The 19640-nt window shown below is 33.6% G+C and overlaps 2 protein-coding genes across 2 annotated transcripts; one reads left to right on the plus strand and one right to left on the minus strand.

Annotated features, from left to right (window-relative positions):
* The first annotated feature begins 3812 nt into the window (after positions 1 to 3812).
* On the plus strand, positions 3813 to 12152 carry LOC125853778 (putative E3 ubiquitin-protein ligase LIN). Its single transcript, XM_049533526.1, has 17 exons — positions 3813 to 4775; positions 5103 to 5157; positions 5474 to 5713; positions 5824 to 5894; positions 5985 to 7154; positions 7568 to 7709; positions 8128 to 8373; positions 8775 to 9069; positions 9159 to 9280; positions 10019 to 10138; positions 10325 to 10456; positions 10547 to 10669; positions 10773 to 10883; positions 10971 to 11117; positions 11181 to 11306; positions 11554 to 11670; positions 11928 to 12152. The coding sequence occupies exons 1-17, from the start codon at positions 4045 to 4047 to the stop codon at positions 11943 to 11945; spliced, it is 3966 nt and encodes a 1321-aa protein (XP_049389483.1). The 5' UTR covers positions 3813 to 4044; the 3' UTR covers positions 11946 to 12152.
* An 81-nt stretch (positions 12153 to 12233) lies between these two features.
* On the minus strand, positions 12234 to 13214 carry LOC125853823 (uncharacterized). The gene has a single exon (XM_049533578.1). It carries the CDS (start codon positions 13196 to 13198, stop codon positions 12338 to 12340), a length of 861 nt encoding a protein of 286 aa, XP_049389535.1. The 5' UTR covers positions 13199 to 13214; the 3' UTR covers positions 12234 to 12337.
* Positions 13215 to 19640: the final 6426 nt, after the last annotated feature.

Here is a 19640-nt window from a genome sequence, read left to right on the forward strand (position 1 = left end):
GCTTAATTAAAGATCTATATCTATAATTTGTTTAATTACGATTTATAATTACATGTCAATGGAGGAGAGATACAAACGAGATTTATAAGAGAAAAGAGAGAGTCGAGAGAGATGATGAATACATGTTGTATTTATTGCATCAAATTGTATCAATGAATACAATTGTAGCAAGTGTATCTATTCTTTGTGTATTCATTCTGAATAAGTGTATTTGTAATTGCATTTGTTCCTTGTGCATTCACTTTGTATCAAGTATATTAACGAATACAATTGTATCAAGGAACACAATTATATCTAGTGTATTTGTTCCTCGTGTTTTCATTCAGCGTCAATGTATTTAAGTGTATCTGCAACTCGTAGAGATTTGTATCAATGTATTCAATTATATTTTGTCTTTATTATACATCTATCATGTCTTATATACTTTTTCAGAATACAATTGATACAATATTATATCTCTCCCTCGTTTACGCATAAGAATCAGAGTATGAAAGCAAAAAAGGAGTAGAAGTTTCCTCCATCTCTCACCTAATTATCTATAAGTAATAACACGTTTAAACACCAAAGTCCTTTGTTGCTTAATTATTGGATCTCATGAATTATGGCGAGAGATAGAGAGGGAGGGGACAAGAAAGGGAGAGAAGGGAGTGAAGGAGGAGAGAGGTGATCAGCGAGAGAGGCGAGCGAGAGTGGCGAGCGAGAGTGGGAGAAAGGCGAGTAAGAGAAAGAAGAGAGAAAAGAGGCAAGCGAGACTTTGAGAGAGAAGAGATTTGCTATATATTCTAAATATAATTATATAATGTAATTTTTTAATTATAGCTATGTATAGTAAATATACATATTTACCTTAGTAAATATACATATTTTTTCTAAATATTTTGGGTGGTGATGCGTTTACAATGATATTAAGGATTTCTTAGAATAAGATTTCAATACTTAAAAGAGAACATATTAGGTGGGTCGATCTAAATATAAAATCATCGAATTTATCTATTCTAATGGAATACTAATTTTTTTTAATCATATTAAAGTAGCTGAATCATAAGAAGTTACCCACTATAACAATATGGTCACTTTGATTTGATGTATAAATTTGTTCGTTAAATATATAGAATATTAGTAATTCTATATTATGAATCATGTTCATAGTTATTTATCTGATACCTAAAATTTAATAGTTTATAAGGATTCCCTGTCTATAATATGTTTAGAAAAACTAGTCCTGTTGCAATTACAGAATTGAAAATCTTGATTTTCTTCCTTTAAAGCAGTACACAAATCTGAATCGAAATACTGAAAACATGTAAGCCAAAGATTTAATACAACATTTTCTTTTTTATCGTAAAAAAATGAATAGATATTATTGTAGTATTTTCTTGGGGAGCTTTTAAATTTTAGATAAGAAAATAATGTTTTGTTTTTCTCTTTCTGAGNTGAATTATGCGGACAACTTTGAGGAGTTGTAGATGACTTAAGCCAAAAAATAATGTTTTGTTTTTCTCTTTCTGAGAGAGTCAAGGAATTGAGGAAGTAGGACAGTAGATATATATGATAGGTGAGAAGGTTCCAACAAGGTCACGTGAAATATTTTTAATAGTATATGATTTCTGAGGAGTCAAAGATGCTAAAATCCAGAGTAATTTTCATGTGGCTCTTCTTTCATTAATATTATTTTTATCCTTATTACTCTCGCTATTCTAATTTATGTGATTTATTTTACTTATTAGTCAGTTTAAAAAAGAATGACATATTTTTATATTAAGTAACAATTTAACTATAAAATATCTTTTTTACCCTCAATGAAATGATTTACAGTCACACAAATTTCTATCATTCATTTTGGACCACAAGTTTTAAAAGTTTTTCTTTCTTTCTTAAATTTCATACCAAGTCAAACTACCTCACATAAAATGGGACATAGGGTATTATGCTGGACTATTTTGAATTAATCACATAACATAAGGCTTTATTCGGAAAAAAAAACACTTCATATCAAAGATTTTAATATATTCAAGACTCAAACTTCAAATTTCTAATTAAAAAATAAATAATCACATCCACTACATTACACCAAGGTGAAATTATTATCATTATTATGTGACCACATATATATATGACACCTTTTTACATCCTAATATTGGGAATAACAATTGGGGCACAACTTTTTTTGGCAGTTGTTGATGAGAAAGATGTCAAAGTTTTTATTTTCTTGGCTATGAAGTTTTAGTTTCCCAGTCAAAAATTTACAATTATCTTTTTCCTCTTTGTTTTCATACTTTTGCTTTTAGGAAACATTTTGTAAAGCATATGTTATAATGTCATAATTTGCGCATGAGAAGAGTCCACAATTCACAAAGAATATCACTATCTCACTAAAGCACTTTCTTCTTCCACTTCTACTTTAATTTGTTGGATGGACATAATAAAAAAAATTTATTCCTTAATTGAGAGAGTTATGAAGAGCTTGTTTTCAGTTAAATTTCACATATAACCTTGGAAATCTTACATACTTTGTGCACAGTATAATATTAATTGATATAGATAAAGTATTAAAGAGAAGTTAAAGGTGTAACTTGTAAACAAATTATTGCAGAAAAAATGACTTATTTTTTGGTTTTTATTATACGTTTTTGTTTTAATGTAATGCATTCTCAGAAAAGCATCTTCTTCGTTTTTCTCTTTTTTGATTGATGCGTGTGGAAATCGACACATACGAAAAATATCACTACTCTGTCTCATATTAATAAGGATGCCCTATTAATAATTCACTTTCTTTTTTACATGTTTTTTAATAAATTATAAATAAAAATGAATTTTTTATTGATTTATCAAAAGAATTTGGAACTTTACAAACCAAATTACTGTAAAAGTAATTATTGTAATTACAAGGACAATAATATGGACTATTACTATGTGACAGAAGGAATATCTCAATTAGTTAATTATCTAAATTTTCACCATTTTTGTTCATTCTCCATGTCCATATAATTCACTCTTTCGTTTTCCTTTTCCTTAATTAAAAGATTGGAGTATTTCACTCCTGCTACATGATCGAAACCTACTTAAACTCAATTAATTAAATAAAATAATATTTTTAAAGTTATCAATAATTTACAAAATAAAATTAATAATTCGTATTGAATTTAGGCAAGAAAAAAAAAGGAAGAGGAAATGGACACGTAAGCGTCTAACAGCGCAAATATTTAGAAGGCGACAAAGTTCACACTAGACAGAATGCCACGCCACAGAAGCAGTAAAGAAGATAAATAAGTACCCAAAATAACAAAAAGGGTTAATATTTTATTAATTAAATGACTATATAACAAAAAAAGAGAAGCTTTAAAATAATTAAATGACCATATCAACACCTTTTTCCACCAATAATTTTCCACATATTAAAGTTAAAGAACTCCACCGTCTTCTACAGGTGCACCATGATAAAAGGCAAACAATAAAACAAAACGTTTATATTATCACTTAGAATTGAAAGAGACAATAACAGAATAAAGCACTCCTAAATGTAGAATTAAACAATAATCACGCTTAGCACTGTCCAATTACTTCATCAAAAGGGAATCTTGCAATCTGTTCAATTAATTACCACACAGGACGGACTGTGGTGCGATGAATAAAATTTCTCTGAGTTCTGATCTCGAAAAGGGAAAAACCCCTCTCTTAATAGACCTGATCTAAAACGAATCTGATTAATCAAATCAAATAGTAGATGGTTATACCGAAAAACTCCTAGACACCGACACCAAATTTAGTTGGCATTTAACTATATGAATCAATCCACTCAATTCAAGTTACCTTGTTCATTATTACTCAGTAAAGACAATAACAACCTCAAACATTTGTCCTTTATTTCTGTAATGTAAAATTTTCCCTCCATTAATGGGGGCAACGGCCATATCTTTGTCTGTAGCATAGGGTCCCCTAAAAGACACAGAATTTGGCAACAATCACGAGCAAAGAATACAGAAAAAGCCACTCTACTACACTTATCTGTAAACAGTATTTCTTCTTCTTCTTCATGAGGCCAAAATGTCACATAATTCAATGGCTTCTCTATCTTCTTCCACTCCTCCAGTATTTTCATATGATGATGATAAACTAGACCTCGAGTCGGTACGCCAAGTCGTTGTTGTTATAAATCAGCACATAACTGCATTGCTAGCAGATACAAAATCTTGGAAATCCTTGAAATTGAAATGCAGTTCCAAGCTTGATGTTTGTAGTAATAGAGGGTATCTCGAGTTTTCGGAGCAGTCGATATTGTCTAATCTTTATTGGGGGATAGAGAGTATAGAAGCAGCACTTCAAGCAAAATGGAGTCAAGAGAGAACCTCAAGGCTGCAGAATTCAGAGAATATGCTTCAAGTGCCAGCATCACTTGATGAACACGGAGAAACAGCAGGAATTCCAAACAGTTATTTGACAGGCTACTCTTACTTTTACCTCTCTGTTGTTAGAAAGCTCCAAGGGGATGAGTGGCAGGTTGCTATGCATTTTCTTCAAGCTCTTGCTGTTTCTCCTAGGCTTCTTCACACTGAAATTGCTACCGAACTCTGCAGACGGTTATCTGTCTTATGCTTTGAGCAGGAACCACATTCCAAAGATGAGAATGAGGTCTATGCTATGATGGTAAAGATGGCCAGGAGATATAAAGCTTGGCTTATGTATTATCAAATTATGTCCTCTGGAGAAGACGCCTCTCTGAGGAACGGTGAGTCCAGCAGCATCGCTTCAACTCAACATGAATTACAACAGATAATGTAAGTTTCCTAGACTATGTTACAGATAAGCAGTCGATATAAGGCAGAATTTAAAGTGCACACTACATTTAGCAATTTCAGTAATAAACATTTCTGATAAGAACACACCTTGGCGAAGCTTTAATACTTGAGAAAATTTCAGTGGAAGTGAGTAATATCTGGTGAAGACAATAAAAGACCTATTGGAATGGATTGGATGATTATGACCAAGTATGATTAGTTTTTAGCAATTTATGAGTCCAACCTTTAAAACTGACATTTTAGAAGCACTGGATTGGAACATTTCAGTAAAAGCTCATTCTCATCCAAATTATGTCTGTTTAACAGGAGTAAATCTTCAGATTCATGTAAGCATGAAAACAAGCAGTGCAGCTCTTCAAATGTAAGTATAACTGATCCTCTTGGATAAGTCTGAGCACGATACCAAAAGTTCTGCCTTAGACACATTACTTGATGTGGTTATGTCATGTAGAGCAGGCCATATGAAGGTCACAAAAATGAAAATAGAACAGAATCTCTACAGACACTGTAGTAATGGTCAAGATAAGGGTAAACAACAAAATGTACAGGGGTCTCAAATTCAAAACTTGCATCAGTGTTTTCTCACCTTTCCCTATGTTTAGTCAGTCTAAGGTCCTAATTCTCCTGATAATTGTTTCAGTTTGTATGACTTTCAAATTAATAGAACATGAATGCAGTTTGAGAAGGTGCATCCTTTTAATGCCCAAAATGATGCTAAGAATGAGGAAGAGAAGACAATTATCACATCCAACGAGTGCACAAAGGAAAAACAGGTAGCTATTACTGAACTAAGGAGTGGCGTAGCAGAAACACCCAAGAACTCAACCACCAAATGCCTCAAAGATATATTGCTTGATTCAGAGTCAGAGACATTTGATTTCAGCGGCAGCAGTTCTGCAAGTGAAATTTTTCATGAGGTAATATCTTGATAAAGACAGCCACGAAAAAGATGAGTTGAATTGAATAGCCCTTTGAAAACTAAACACTCACACAAGCATGCACACAATCTCATCATCTTTTGATTCAGGAATATGCAGAAGACATGGAAATCACTTCAAAATGGAGCCTAGAAAATCAGCAAACAGAGGCTTTTTATCAGTTCAGTCCCCACTCACCTGTTTTTAGATTTAGCCTGATACCTGAGTAGGTCTGATATTCACATTAACTCAACTAACTCAATGAATACAGGAACCAAAAATCTTCTCGTTCCTCACTGTTTTTGGAAAGCTTGGTTTGTAAATCGCAAGTTTCAGGACTAAGACACAACGAAGGAAGCAGAGTAGAAATCACTAACTCGCTCTCCAGAAGATTCTCCAGTTCGTTTAGTCATACTGATTTGTCAGCAGAAGGAATCAGAGGCCTCAAAACACACATACATTTGAGTGGTAACAATGAAGCAGCAACAATGCAACAGGGCTTACAGATGATTGATAGTAGATCTGATGGATATCCGATGTCCATGACTTTACGTGATTATCAGCTCTGCAAAACACAGCACCCAAGGATTTCTTCACGGCAAAAGAACAGGTGCAAGAAGACCTTAAAAGAAATATCTGAATATGCTGAAGAAAATTCTCAAGCAGAACAAGCAGCACTACTTGAGAAAATAATTTCAAAGTTGTGTTTCTCAGAAGAGTTTGGGGATTCTAAAGACTACACAGTTGACCTTACAACAATATATGAACTACTGAACAACAAAACAGGACTCAAGTATTCTTTGCTAAAAGACATAATTATTGATCAACTTTTGAGGGCTATATCAACATCCAGAGAAGAACATGTGATACGAGAATCAGTATCAGTCCTATCAATTATTATTTCAAGGAACAGATCACTTGTTGATGACGTTAAGAGGAAAGGGTTACAATTGAATCATTTGGCAACTGCTCTTAAGAAAAATGTTCATGAAGCGGCTATACTAATTTACTTAATAAATCCATCTCCTGCAGAAATCAAGACATTAGAACTTTTACCATGTCTTGTGGATGTGGTGTGTGCTTCAAACAATTACAAATGTAGCCTAAGAACACTGCGGATAACACCTCCAGCAGCGTCATTGATGATTATGGAAGCACTAGTCACGGCATTTGACTATACATCGAGTGAAACACAATTAGCTGTGATCAGCTCACCGGAAGTACTCTCAGGGCTCTTGGATGTCTCAAGAAACAACAACCTGGAAGAGATTATTGCTCTGGCAGCTGTTCTAATCAGATGTATGCAATTCGATGGTCAATGCAGAAAACAGATAAACCATTCTGCTCCACTGGCCCCATTTATCTCTCTTTTGAGAAGCAACCATGAGCGTGCAACATCAATTGCATTGGAGTTTTTTCATGAACTGCTGAGAATTCCAAGGTATGAAACTATCTACCTATTCAGCATTTTCTTTATTCTCTGCTGGGAAGATAATGACATTGATGATTGATCAAGATAAGAACTCTCAAAGAAAATGAAAACTGAAAGGTAATCATCAGCATGGGAGTGGGGATAATGGCGACGTGATATGTAAGCTAAGCTTTTGTTCTTAGAATCAAATCAGTGACACCTTTACCGAGGTTTTAATTCACCATAATTTATTAGCTTATGAAAGAATCCAACGAATCGAATTATTATCTCATCTAAAAATGTACCCTAATTAAACAAAGTGACCATAAACAATATCTTCTTCCTTATACAGCATACTTCTCAGAAGTAAGTTACTGCTTACTTTATACCTTAAAGATATGATCAAGAAGATTTCAGGACATATTCAATCTCTTTCGCATCAGGTCATCAGCCATTGAGGTGCTGCAGAAAATACAACAAGACGGAAGCAACAACAATATGAGTGCATTATTGCTTCTCATCCAAAAGTCACAACCAGAGTACAAAATTTTGGCAGCAAATTTGTTGCTTCAGTTAGACATGCTGGTAAGCATATTGAAGTGTTGTCTTTCAAAGCATCTGGAAAAAAATGTGTGAGAGGATAAAAGAACGAGCAGGTGTACGTAACTAAACACCTGCAATAGAATAGCGTATGTTGAGCTTAGGATCTCCCAACATATAGGGATATCACGATTTCATGATATTGGACACCGAAATACACAAGAAAAAAAAACAAAAAAACAAATTACATTTTATAGCTTAAGAAAGTTACCACGAAACACTACACAGCAGAAAACCTGGAAATGTTCATTTTCTTTTATTCTTTCTACAACCATAAAGTCACAATTTACCTATAGCTGGTTGCATCCCTATATAACTAAGTTATACCAATCCATATATCTTTTACATTTACTTACAAACCATAAGGTGTCACCATGAACCTTTGATGATGTCAAATTTTCAGGAAGAAACATCAGGTAAATTTGTATATTCTGAAGAGGCAATGGAAGCTCTACTCGAGTCAGTGTCGTGTGAAGAGAATTCTGCAACACAGGCTCTATCAGCGTTCATCCTATCCAACCTTGGTGGAACCTTCTCTTGGTCAGGAGAACCCTACACAATACCATGGTTGCTTAAAAAGGCTGGTTTGACTTCATTGCCACACAAGAACATGATAAAGAACGTTGACTTTTCTGATAAATGTCTACAGGTAATTTTTTCTTTCAAGATCCAATTTAGCCTGGTGCCCTCTAGTATTACCCAGTATTCTCTCCATTTCAATTGTTTTGTCTGGTTATGCATTTATGCACCCAGAGCTACCATTCATTACCATGCGAAAATAATAATTTTAATCTTTATTTATTCTTCTTCATGAAGAAGTTTATACTGTTTATATTTGCTTAGAGGCACTAAGGTCCACACTGAACTTGGCTACCATGTATTTTTTTTAACAAATCCTTGAGCCAAGGGTCTGCTAGAAACAACCTCTCTACCTCCCTTGGTAGGGGTAAGGGTAAAATCTGCGTACACTCTACCCTCCCCAGACCCCACTTGTGGAATTACTGCATCCATGAGTTGTTTACTTGTTCTAAAGACTCCATGAACTAACAGGACATTGGCATAGAGACATGGTGTAGCAAAGTAGCGAGACGCTTCTTAAAGTTTGGAAGTCCTCTATTCCATGCTTTAGAGAAAGGACTTAAGAGCGAATCCAGAAGTACCTCCCGAGATTATCTTGCTGCAACTGCATGGCTGGGGTCTGAAATCACGAAAGCCCCTGATGATTTGAGATATGCAGCCTGTGAGATTTTACTTAGTAGAATTGAGCAATTTGTTCATCCAGGACTGGAGCTTGAAGAAAGGCTATTAGGATGTCTTTGTATCTATTATTATACTTCCGGAAGAGGTAAATATCTAAATATGCACTAATCACCAAATGCATAAGTTGACTTGCTTTCACTTCAAATATGTGCCTGAAATGGGAAACTCTTACAGGGATGAAAAAGCTAGTCAACTTTTCAGAAGGAGTTAGAGAGTCACTAAGACGCCTTTCCAACATGAGTTGGATGGCAGAAGAATTACTTAAGGTTGCTGACTATATCCAGCCAAACAAATGGGTAAGGAGACATCAGTTTTCTTTCTTATATATTGTGGCTGTAGCCTGTATGTGATGTCAACAGCACCATAATGCAATCATTTGTACCAGTCATCTGTACCTGATCATCGCATCTAATACAAGTGAATGTATAGAACTTGCATCACAAACAAGTAAACTATAACTTCTTATCAATTAGCCACATCCTTGGAAGAACTGTAACAAGGTTGGCAACTATATCAGTTAACAAGTTGGAATAAATTCCATAGTGTCAAAGAGACTACTAGGGCCTTTTCCTGCATAGGAACCGAAATTTGTCCTTTAACACTAAAATGTAGAACAAGGATTACAGAAAACTTCAAAAGGCAGAGAGGCATTAACAAATATGTTTGGTAGATCACTGAGTCAACACCAGAAATGGAGGTGTCGTGTTGTCATGATGCATGCATGAGAAATAATTACTCCCTCATTTCCATTTTATGTGACACTATTTGACTGGGCACGAAGTTTAAGATAGAAATGAAGACTTTTGAAGCTTGTGGTCTAAAACGAGTCTTGGACATTCATGTGGTTGTAAATCATTTCAGTAAGGGTAAAGTGAGAATTTTTAAGTTATTTGTTTCTAAATATAGAAATGTGACATTTTTCTGGGACAATCCAAAAAGGAAAGTGTGTTACATAATTTGGGACATAGGGAGTAGTATATATCATGATACAATTCTTCATTTCTAACTCAGTTTTTCTTCACAATGGTAAGCAGAGAATATCCTGTGTTCACACACAGATTCTCGAAATGAGTAGTAGCCATAGTGGAGCAGTAACATCGCTCACCTACTATAATGGAGAGCTTTACAGTGGACATACAGATGGTTCAATCAAGGTTAGCTACTTTTATGTGCTTCATACTTCTTGCCTCTAAGTTTAAGGTTCACATTAACAAAGAGGATATATAATGACCTCTTGTTAAGTCATATTCTGGGATGATGAGTTGTGCCTAGATATGTCTGTAGAGTGCTCATTTGTGTTAGATTTGTACTGTAACATATCTGATGGTTTTACATCATAGGCATGGGACATCAAAGGACAAGAAGCAACACTTGTTAGGGACGTGAGGGAGCATAAAAAGGCTGTGACATGCTTTTCAATTTCTGAATCAGGGAATTGCCTGTTGAGTGGTTCTGCTGACAAAACAATAAAGGTAACCAGTAACCAATCAAATTTTATGTTAAATGTGATTGAAGTCCATGCTAAAAATGCATTTATTGGATGAGTTTTTCTTTTTCCACAGATCTGGCAAATGTTTGAAAGAAAGCTTGAATGTACAGAGACTATACTGACGAAAGATCCAATTCAAAATATCAACACACATGGAGAACTAATTTTTGCAGTTACCCAGAGCCACAAAATGAAGGTAGATATAAAGGATCATCACATTCAGACAAAAGAGCCTAAGTCAAGTTTAGAAACAATTTTTAAGATGCTACATTACATTACCAAGACGTGTTCTATTATAGGTGTTTGATGGATCACGGAAGGCCAGTAAATATTTCAAGAATAAATCCATAAGGTGTGGAACATTGATAAATGGAAAGCTGTATATAGGCTGCACAGACTCAAGCATACAGGTCAGATCAAAGATCTTGTTTCAAAGTCGTGTAATACAACTCATTCAGCAATTGAGTTACAGATATATAATTAATTACTAAATACAGGAGTTAGCTATTCCAAACAGCAGGCAGCAAGAGATCAAAGCACCATCAAAGAGTTGGAGTATGAAAAACAAGGCTGTGAACTCATTAGTTGTATATAAGGACTGGTTATACAGTGCAAGTTCAACAATTGAAGCTTCACATATAAAGGTAACAAATCCAACTTGTTGATGTGGAGCAAGTACCTTTTCATTGACACCCCCACTGATGCAGGACTGGAGAAAAAACAAGAAACCACAAATATCAATGTCGCCAGAAAAGGGAGGCAATGTGTTGGCAATGGAAGTAGTGGAGGACTTCATATATTTAATTTTCAGTGCGTCGATGAGCAACATCCAGGTACTGGCATATCTTACATAGAAACTAAGATTTAAGTTTGATAATTCTGGAAAACCACGTTCCCAACGGAAAAAATGAAGCTCTATCTACTTGATAAAAATTACCTTGGGGCAGTAAATGATTCAATAATGAGTACTAAATAAATGCTCATTACTCAACTCACTTACACAAAATTTATCATGTTAAGTAACGCTTCATCTCTAAGCAACCTGCTGCATACTAACCGACGAATACATGATGCAACCAGATTTGGCTGAGAGGAACACAGCACAAAGTTGGAAGATTATCAGCAGGAAGCAAGATAACAAGTCTTCTAACGGCAAATGACATAATTATATGTGGTACAGAGACAGGAATGATTAAGGTTTGTCTATTCAACTTCTACTAAAAAAAAGAAGAATTATTATAAGGCAAATGGAACTTTTGACAGTCCACATTGCAAAACAAACATGTTTATCATGTAATGCACACCTTCCTATATTGAGTGTCAAAACTTCCACTACCTTTTTGGTAACCTCCCTTCAAAACTCTTTGATGAACAAGGGCGCAATCTTTATTTGTTTTTTTCCAAACATAACGGTACTAACTCATTGCTTTGACTTCTATTGTTAAAAATGGCAGGGATGGATCCCCCTGTAGTGGTATATTACAGGTACAGAATAAGTGTAGCAAAAACATAGTTTCAAGTTAGTGACTTTCACCCTGTACAGAAGGAGGAAGCAGTCTGATCCCATATGATGTAGAGAGAACAACCATACAAATGAGTGCAGTGTAATTATATCATTCTACTTCAAATAATTCTACATGCTAAATCAATCTCAGATGAATGCTTTGCCTGTTTTGCTTCTTTTTTTTTTTACTTAAAAAGGGATGTTAGCAAGACTTAAAAGGGAATTACCTTAATTCTTGCTGCACGACAATAGAAGTAAAATCTGCACCAACTGAATATATTTTATAAAAATTTCTCACAAAAAGTCTAACTAATAATTCACAGCCATGGAAGTAATTAAAGAAAAAATAAAATTTTTTGATCATGACCAGAGAGAGTCAAGAAACTGAGACTCCAGCAGCTTTTCTCTGGTCCTTTCCAAGTGTGCCTTCAACAGCAAGAGTTCATTCACGTTATGACATGCTTCAACATTGAATGAATCACACATACCACTCGACTCAGAGGATGAACAATGCTTTTCAATATTGAATGAATCCCAAATACCATTCGACCCAGATGGGATTTCGGAGGATGAACAATGCCTTTCAAGATTGTATGAATCGCACATACCATTATGCCCAGAGGATGAACAAGGCCTTTCAAGATTGAATGAATCCCACATACCATTCTGCCCAGAGGATGAACAAGGCCTTTCAAGATTGAATGAGTCCCACATACCATTCTTCCCAGAGGATGAACAAGGCCTTTCAAGATTGAATGAGTCCCACAGACCATTCTGCCCAGAGGATGAACAAGGCCTTTCAAGATTGAATGAATCCCACATACCATTCTGCCCAGAAGATGAACAAGGCCTTTCAAGATTGAATGAATCCCAAATACCATTCGACTCACAATGCGTTTCAAGATTGAATGAATCCAAAATACCATTCGACTCACAATGCGTTTGAAGATTGAATGAATCCCAAATACCATTCGACTCAGAATGCGTTTCAAGATTGAATGAATCCAAACTACTATTCGACTCACAAAGCGTTTCAACGTCCCCACAAGTGTAGGGTTTTCCTGAGGAAGAGAAAACAAGAATGGCAACTTTAGCACCAGTCTTGGATTCAAGTTGCACAGCTTTCTTGAAAAGTCCTTTGCGTCTCTTCGAAAATGCCACCATTCTTGCAGATTCTTTTGTGATTTTCTTTATTTCGATTCTCTGTTTCCCTTTACCCATACTTGTTCTTCCTTTCTCTCCAAGTGTTCTGTACTACGAATGTGCATGTATATATTAACAAAAAAAAATAGTATCTAAAATGGGTTAGAACTTAGAAGCATGTGTATAAAAAAGAGTTCTGTGAAAATCAAATCGAGAAAAAAAAATTATTTGATTAATGGATTTTTATTGGTTTTATAAAAAAATTATTGGGTTATTTAGTTGTTGGTTTTAGTATTGGGTTATTGAATAAATCGATAACTCATCAAGATAATAGTAATTTACTACTTTACCCTTCATAATATATTAAATATTAATAATAAACATAACTAGACACCAATCAGTACTTTACACTACGATGTACACACTTCACAGTTTAGAGTATTTTTACTTCACATCAAAATTTTAATAGTATGTTTTAATTGTAACATGTAATTGTAGCTTTCGTACCATATCTCATTATACTTTTTATTTCACTATATCAATGCATTTATAATTGTTTGTTCGTTTCACTATACTGCGTCAAATTGTTAAAGAAGTGAGAAGTCATAATATAGTTTTTCCTTTTTTTATGTGCATTTTCTTATTGAGTAAACTAAAAACCGAATCATTAATGACCAAAAATCGATAAATCAAAAATTGATAAAGAATATCTTATTGATTTTATGTATTTAAAAATCGAAAATCAATAAACCGAACTTGATGCACCCCTACTATCATAAACAATTTGAATGTCTACTTATATTTTCAAAATAATAATGGAGCTACATTAAACCTGCCTTTTAATAGTGATACTTTTTTTCCCCCATATTGCGTTATCCTAAAACCTACAGTTTAGTGTTCAAGTAATAAAATAGTGATACTTTTTTCTACTATATATACTATGCAAAATCTAACAAATTTTGACACACTATTGAGTATTGGTCAAATATGAAAATCTGGTATTTTGTGGTCCTAAACAATAAACTAGAATTATTTTCATTTTTTCATTTAACATAAAAGAACTTATATAATCTCCGTTGTTAAATTAATAAAGCAGGCACATAAAATAAAGACAAAATTAAAGTGAGTCAAATTGAGTATATATATTTTTGTTCCTGTTTTTTCTTTGTTATTGTTTCCTTATTGGGCTTGAAATTTTCACCTCAAGCTTATTTTGTACAGCTCTTTATTCTAATAAAATGGATCTTGGTCCATCCTTTAATTTTTTTTATTTTTTATTTTTAAAAATAAAATAAAATATATTNNNNATATATATATATATATATATATATATATATATATATAATATGGAATCTCCATAATATTTGTACGAGAACTCTAAAAAGGTATGTGGACAATGAACATGTTTCAATTTCAAACAATAATTATCTAACTAAATTTTTTTAAAAAAGAAGTCTCTTATTTTAATAACATTTTCCTTTTAGTAGTAATTTGAGTATCAGAATTAACAACATATACCCGGCTGAAATAATAGTATTCGAGCAATCTCCATTCGACTGACATTTGTGATCATTCGAACTATTCAAAAATTGTGAAAAGAAAGTTTAAAAACAATCTCGAAATAGCAAAAAGTTGAAATATCTGAGAAAAGTATTGGGTATTTGTCTTGAATTTCTTACCATAAATAAATTTTCTTTTCCTAAAAAGAAAACATAAAGTCTTCATATTTGGCTAGTCCTTTTCTTGTAGGAAAATGTTTAGTACTCTATAAATAGAAACGCGTTATTTCTAACATAGTAACATTCATAAGATAGTCCTAGGGGCTTTGAAAGTTTGTCTAGGGGAAGAATTTGTGGGACATATCACTTGTGTGAACCTCTTTGTAATCCGAGTGAATTAGATGATGTTGTTTTTTTCTATATTTTGTTCTCGCATGTTTATATAGTGAATTGCTCATCTCCTTTGTGGATCTAAGTCGATCGACGGAACCATGTTAAATTTTTGTGTCTTTTGGTATATTTCTTGTTTGTCTTCTTATTCACGGTCTTTTGAAGTTTGTTATGCTAGCTTATACATGACACCTAATTATTTTCGATTCTAACAAAAAGATGATGTGCTTGCCATTGAGATCAACATTTTTAGCAGTGAGAAAAGCATTTGAGTTAGCTATAGAAACATACACATTGAACCTTTTCATGTGTATTTATTACCCTTATGATTTTTCTGGATAACCAATGAAGAAACCATTGTTTGTTCTTGAATCTGATTTCTTTTCTTGTGGGTTATAAACTCTAACTTTTGTCGGGCAATCCCAAACATGTAGGTGCCTTAAACTAGGTTTTCTATCAGTCCATAATGTTTGACATAATCAAAGACACAACTTCCAATTCAAGTGTCAACGATCGCGTGTAGTAATATAATCCAACCGAATGGGCTGGGGTCGAGTCCCTAGGGAGCGGTTAGTAGTTGAGAATAAAATAGAAAAGTAAAATTCAGTTCTAATCAATCATAGCTATAAATAGTAATGAATAAAAACATACTAAATCTAAAGGTGACACGAATGTCAATTATCAATGGGGGGTTTGTATTCAACTAAGAAACAAAAACAACAAAAATATAAAGATGAGAAATAGGGAGACGAAATTCTTGGGATGTGATAGGAATATGGGATAAAATAAACAATCGGGCAAATGTTATTGATAGTAAATCGCTGAATATTTGTAACTAAGCTAGACTTTAGTTGGGGTAAATTTTCTCTCGAACAACTTACCCCGAATCAACTCAGTTTCTCTCGAACACCGAGTTGCAAAAATTAAGCACAACCTTCGCCTTAGCCTATTCACTCTTTCGAGCTGAATGTGTGGGAGAAGGTCTATGATTCACTCACTCGAGCTGAACCCACGACGACCCAATAACCACAGGCTATCAATTTAGTAGTCTTGATTTTAAAACCTCTCTCTCGAACAAGCCAAAAATACGAAGATGAAATCATATTTGCAACTACAATTCCATTAAGTTTAAACAGAACTACTAAACGAAATCACACTTAAACAACAAATAGACTATCAATGAGCAATACCCAACAGTAAATTTAACCCATATTCACAAATCACACCCCAAGAATTGGGGTTTTAGCTAGACATGAAAAAGAGATAGAAATCGATACCAAAAAGTATTTCCATCAAATGGGTACGATAAATAATGTCTTTAAACACGTCAAGGATGAAGATTCTTCAAGACCCACTTCTAATTTCTTGGAGTTGAAAACCTTCAAAACCTTCAAGCTCAAGAACAATGTCTCCCAAAAACTCTAAGAACTAAAACTGAAAATATTCTAACAATCAGTAATAATTCGCTACAACTTGATACTAAACTATAGATTTAAATGGGTATTTACAGTTTTTGAAAATTTGTGCTGTGAAGGACCACTCGGCGCAATTAGTCTGGATCACCGATGCACTGGCGATCCGATCTTTGATCTGGTTCATCGCCTTTTAGCTTTTGTCTTCAACATCTTCGCGTTTTGAATCATTGGGCGATATGGTGTTGCTTCGCAAAACTGTTCGGCGACGCGCCGACTGCTCCCTTTCATCGCCAACTTGATCTTTTCCTTCAGGGCTTAGCACACTAGAACTTTGGGCGAGGTTAAGGTCATTCGACGACTCGTCTAATGTATTAGACGATCCTCATGCTTTCTTTTCTTCCTTACTTCGGCTGTCTTGTTCCTTTTTGCTCCATAGTGTTCATGCTTTGTCCATAAGTTCAAATACCTTAAATTCAAGTATTTACATCAGTTATTGAGACAAAATATGCATTTGAGGGCACTAAATTCATTAAAATAAACCCTAAATGAGTCCAAATTCTGGACTCATCAGTCCACTGTTCAAAAGGAGTCTTTGTAACTGCTTTACTAGGAATCATATTAAGTAAAGTCAGTCCTTAAAACATACATCCACAATGAAAGAGGTAAAGATGAATTACTTAACATACTCCTAACCATGTCCATTAATGTACGATTACGCCTTTCTGCTACACCATTTTATTGCGGTGTTCCAGGCATTGTGTATTGAGCACATATGTCATGCTTTTTGGGGAACTTAGCAAATAGACCTGCATGTTGTCCAATTTCATCATATCTTCCATAATATTCACCATCTCTATTTGACCTGATTAGTTTCATATTCTGTCTAGTTATCTTTCAACCTTAGTAATAAAGGCCTCTAAGGCATTTATCGCTTGACATTTTTCATGCAACAAATAGACATATCCATAACGTGAAAAATCATCGATAAAAGTGATAAAATATTTTTCTTTACTGAAAGATACGGTATCAAATGGACCACATATATCAATGTGTATAATTTCAAGAAGTTGTGTGCTCTTGTGGATCTTTTCTTTGTGTGTCTTGTTTATTTTCCTTTAATACAATTCACACAAATGTTAAGGTCTATAAAATCCAATTTGAAAGGATTTCATTCTTAACTAATCTTTTCAATCTTTCTTAGGATATGTGACCTAAACGTCTGTGCCACAAGAAAGAAGATTGTTCATTCACCAAACTTCGTTTGGTTCCAATATTATGATGCAAGTTAAGAGTATTTCGACAAATAGATTATCAAGATTTAGTTTGTATAAGTTATCACAAAGAGTACCAGTACCAATGAGATAATTATGTTTAAACAAACTAATACATCCATTACCAAAATTAAAAGAGTATCCAGTCTTATCTAACAAAGAAACTAAATTTCTCGAAAGAGAAGGTACAAAACAAGTTTCAAGTAAATCTAAGTGACTCACAATATCAAGGATCAAATGGTAAGTCTCGATAGCTTTAACTAGAGCCTTCATGCTATTCCCCATATACACATATCTTTCATTCTGACTTATGATTTGTGTTGTAAGGAATCCTTGCATCACATTAGAAACATGAATTGTACAATCAGAGTCAATCCACCAAGTATTATAAGAAACTTTAGTTAAATTTGATTCGAGACATGTAAAAGCACTAGGCTTACCTTTCTTCTCGAGCCATGCCTTATATTTCCTTTTTGAAAGTGTCCAGATTTTTCACAGAAACACACTTATCATTCTTGTGTTCCTTCTTACGTACTTAAGAGGAGGTCTCATTAACATTATGGTGCCTCTATTTTTCCTTAACATGCTTCTTTCCTTTCTTTTCAGCTCCTACTTACAAAGTTAATGGAGTGATTTTCTTGATTCTTTAGTCTTGTTTCCTCCTGAACTAGCATTCCATCCAATTCATGCACGACGTTCCATTTGTATTTCATGGTATTATAGTTCATTTGGAAAAGACCATACTCAAACAGTAATGAATTGCTGATAAACTGTACAAGAAAATTTGCTTCCACTTCCATTCTTAAAGACTTTAGTCTTGCTGCTATGTTTGTCATTTCAATGATATGTTCATGCATAATACGTGAACCATCAAACATTATGGTGGCCAAAGTACCCATTCGTGTCCCAACAAGAGACTTATCAGCAGTTTGAGAGAATTCTTCCACAAGTTCCAAAAAATATTTTGCATTTTCAATTTTGGAAAGACTAGTTTTAATGTTTCCCGCAATATTTATTTTCATAAATATTTAGCCTAATCTGTTAGATCGATTCCAATGTATAATAAGATCTTTCTTCAGCACTGCTAGTTCCAGTAATAACAGTTGGCTTCTCAGTGTAAAGTGCAACATCAAGATCTAAAATTCTGAGATGAAATTTGATCTGTTCGCACCAATCTGAGAAGTTAAGATCGTTAAAGGTCGTAACAGAGACAACAAATGAAAAGCAAATGCTGCAAATATAACATGTTCATTTGTTAATACTTTGAGTTATAAGTTTAAATATATTATCAGGTTTGAAAATGGTTTATGTACTTAAATGTATATTGATGTCCTCCTTTGGGCAAAACATCATAATACAATTTTACACATAATGATATTTAAAAGTAAATTTTAACATAATTCAATAAGTTTTAATGTAACAATTAATAATAGTTATCATATTTGGATAAATAAATGCAATTAACGACATATCTAAATTATTTTCTTAATGTTCAATAGTTATAAGAACAAGCAATCAACCTTTGGGTGATCCATAAATGTCTTATAACCAAAACTTCAATTTACCCATAAGTGTTATATCGATTATAAGCATCAAGATTTATGGACACTTGAATTTAAGTATTAATCATTATTTTGAAATTATATATTCATAAGATTTGACCGCTTTGGAAATTAACAAATCTCACACATAATTTCAAAATAAATAAATAAATCTAAAATAATGGTTTATATTAAATCTTAGTCACTGCATAATATTGATTTATCTCTTCAAAAAGTACTATTCCCGTAATAATAAACAAAATATCATAACTATAATATGAAAGGAAAATTTTAAAAGTATATGGCAATTTTCACTTATTGCCAGTCAAACATGCATTTAATATAATTATATATTTTTCATTATTTAATTATATCACAAATTCACTTTATGCATTCACTAAAGA

This window comes from Solanum stenotomum, chromosome 1 (genome assembly GCF_019186545.1).
Source record: "Solanum stenotomum isolate F172 chromosome 1, ASM1918654v1, whole genome shotgun sequence".
In the NCBI taxonomy this organism is placed as follows: Eukaryota; Viridiplantae; Streptophyta; class Magnoliopsida; order Solanales; family Solanaceae; genus Solanum; species Solanum stenotomum.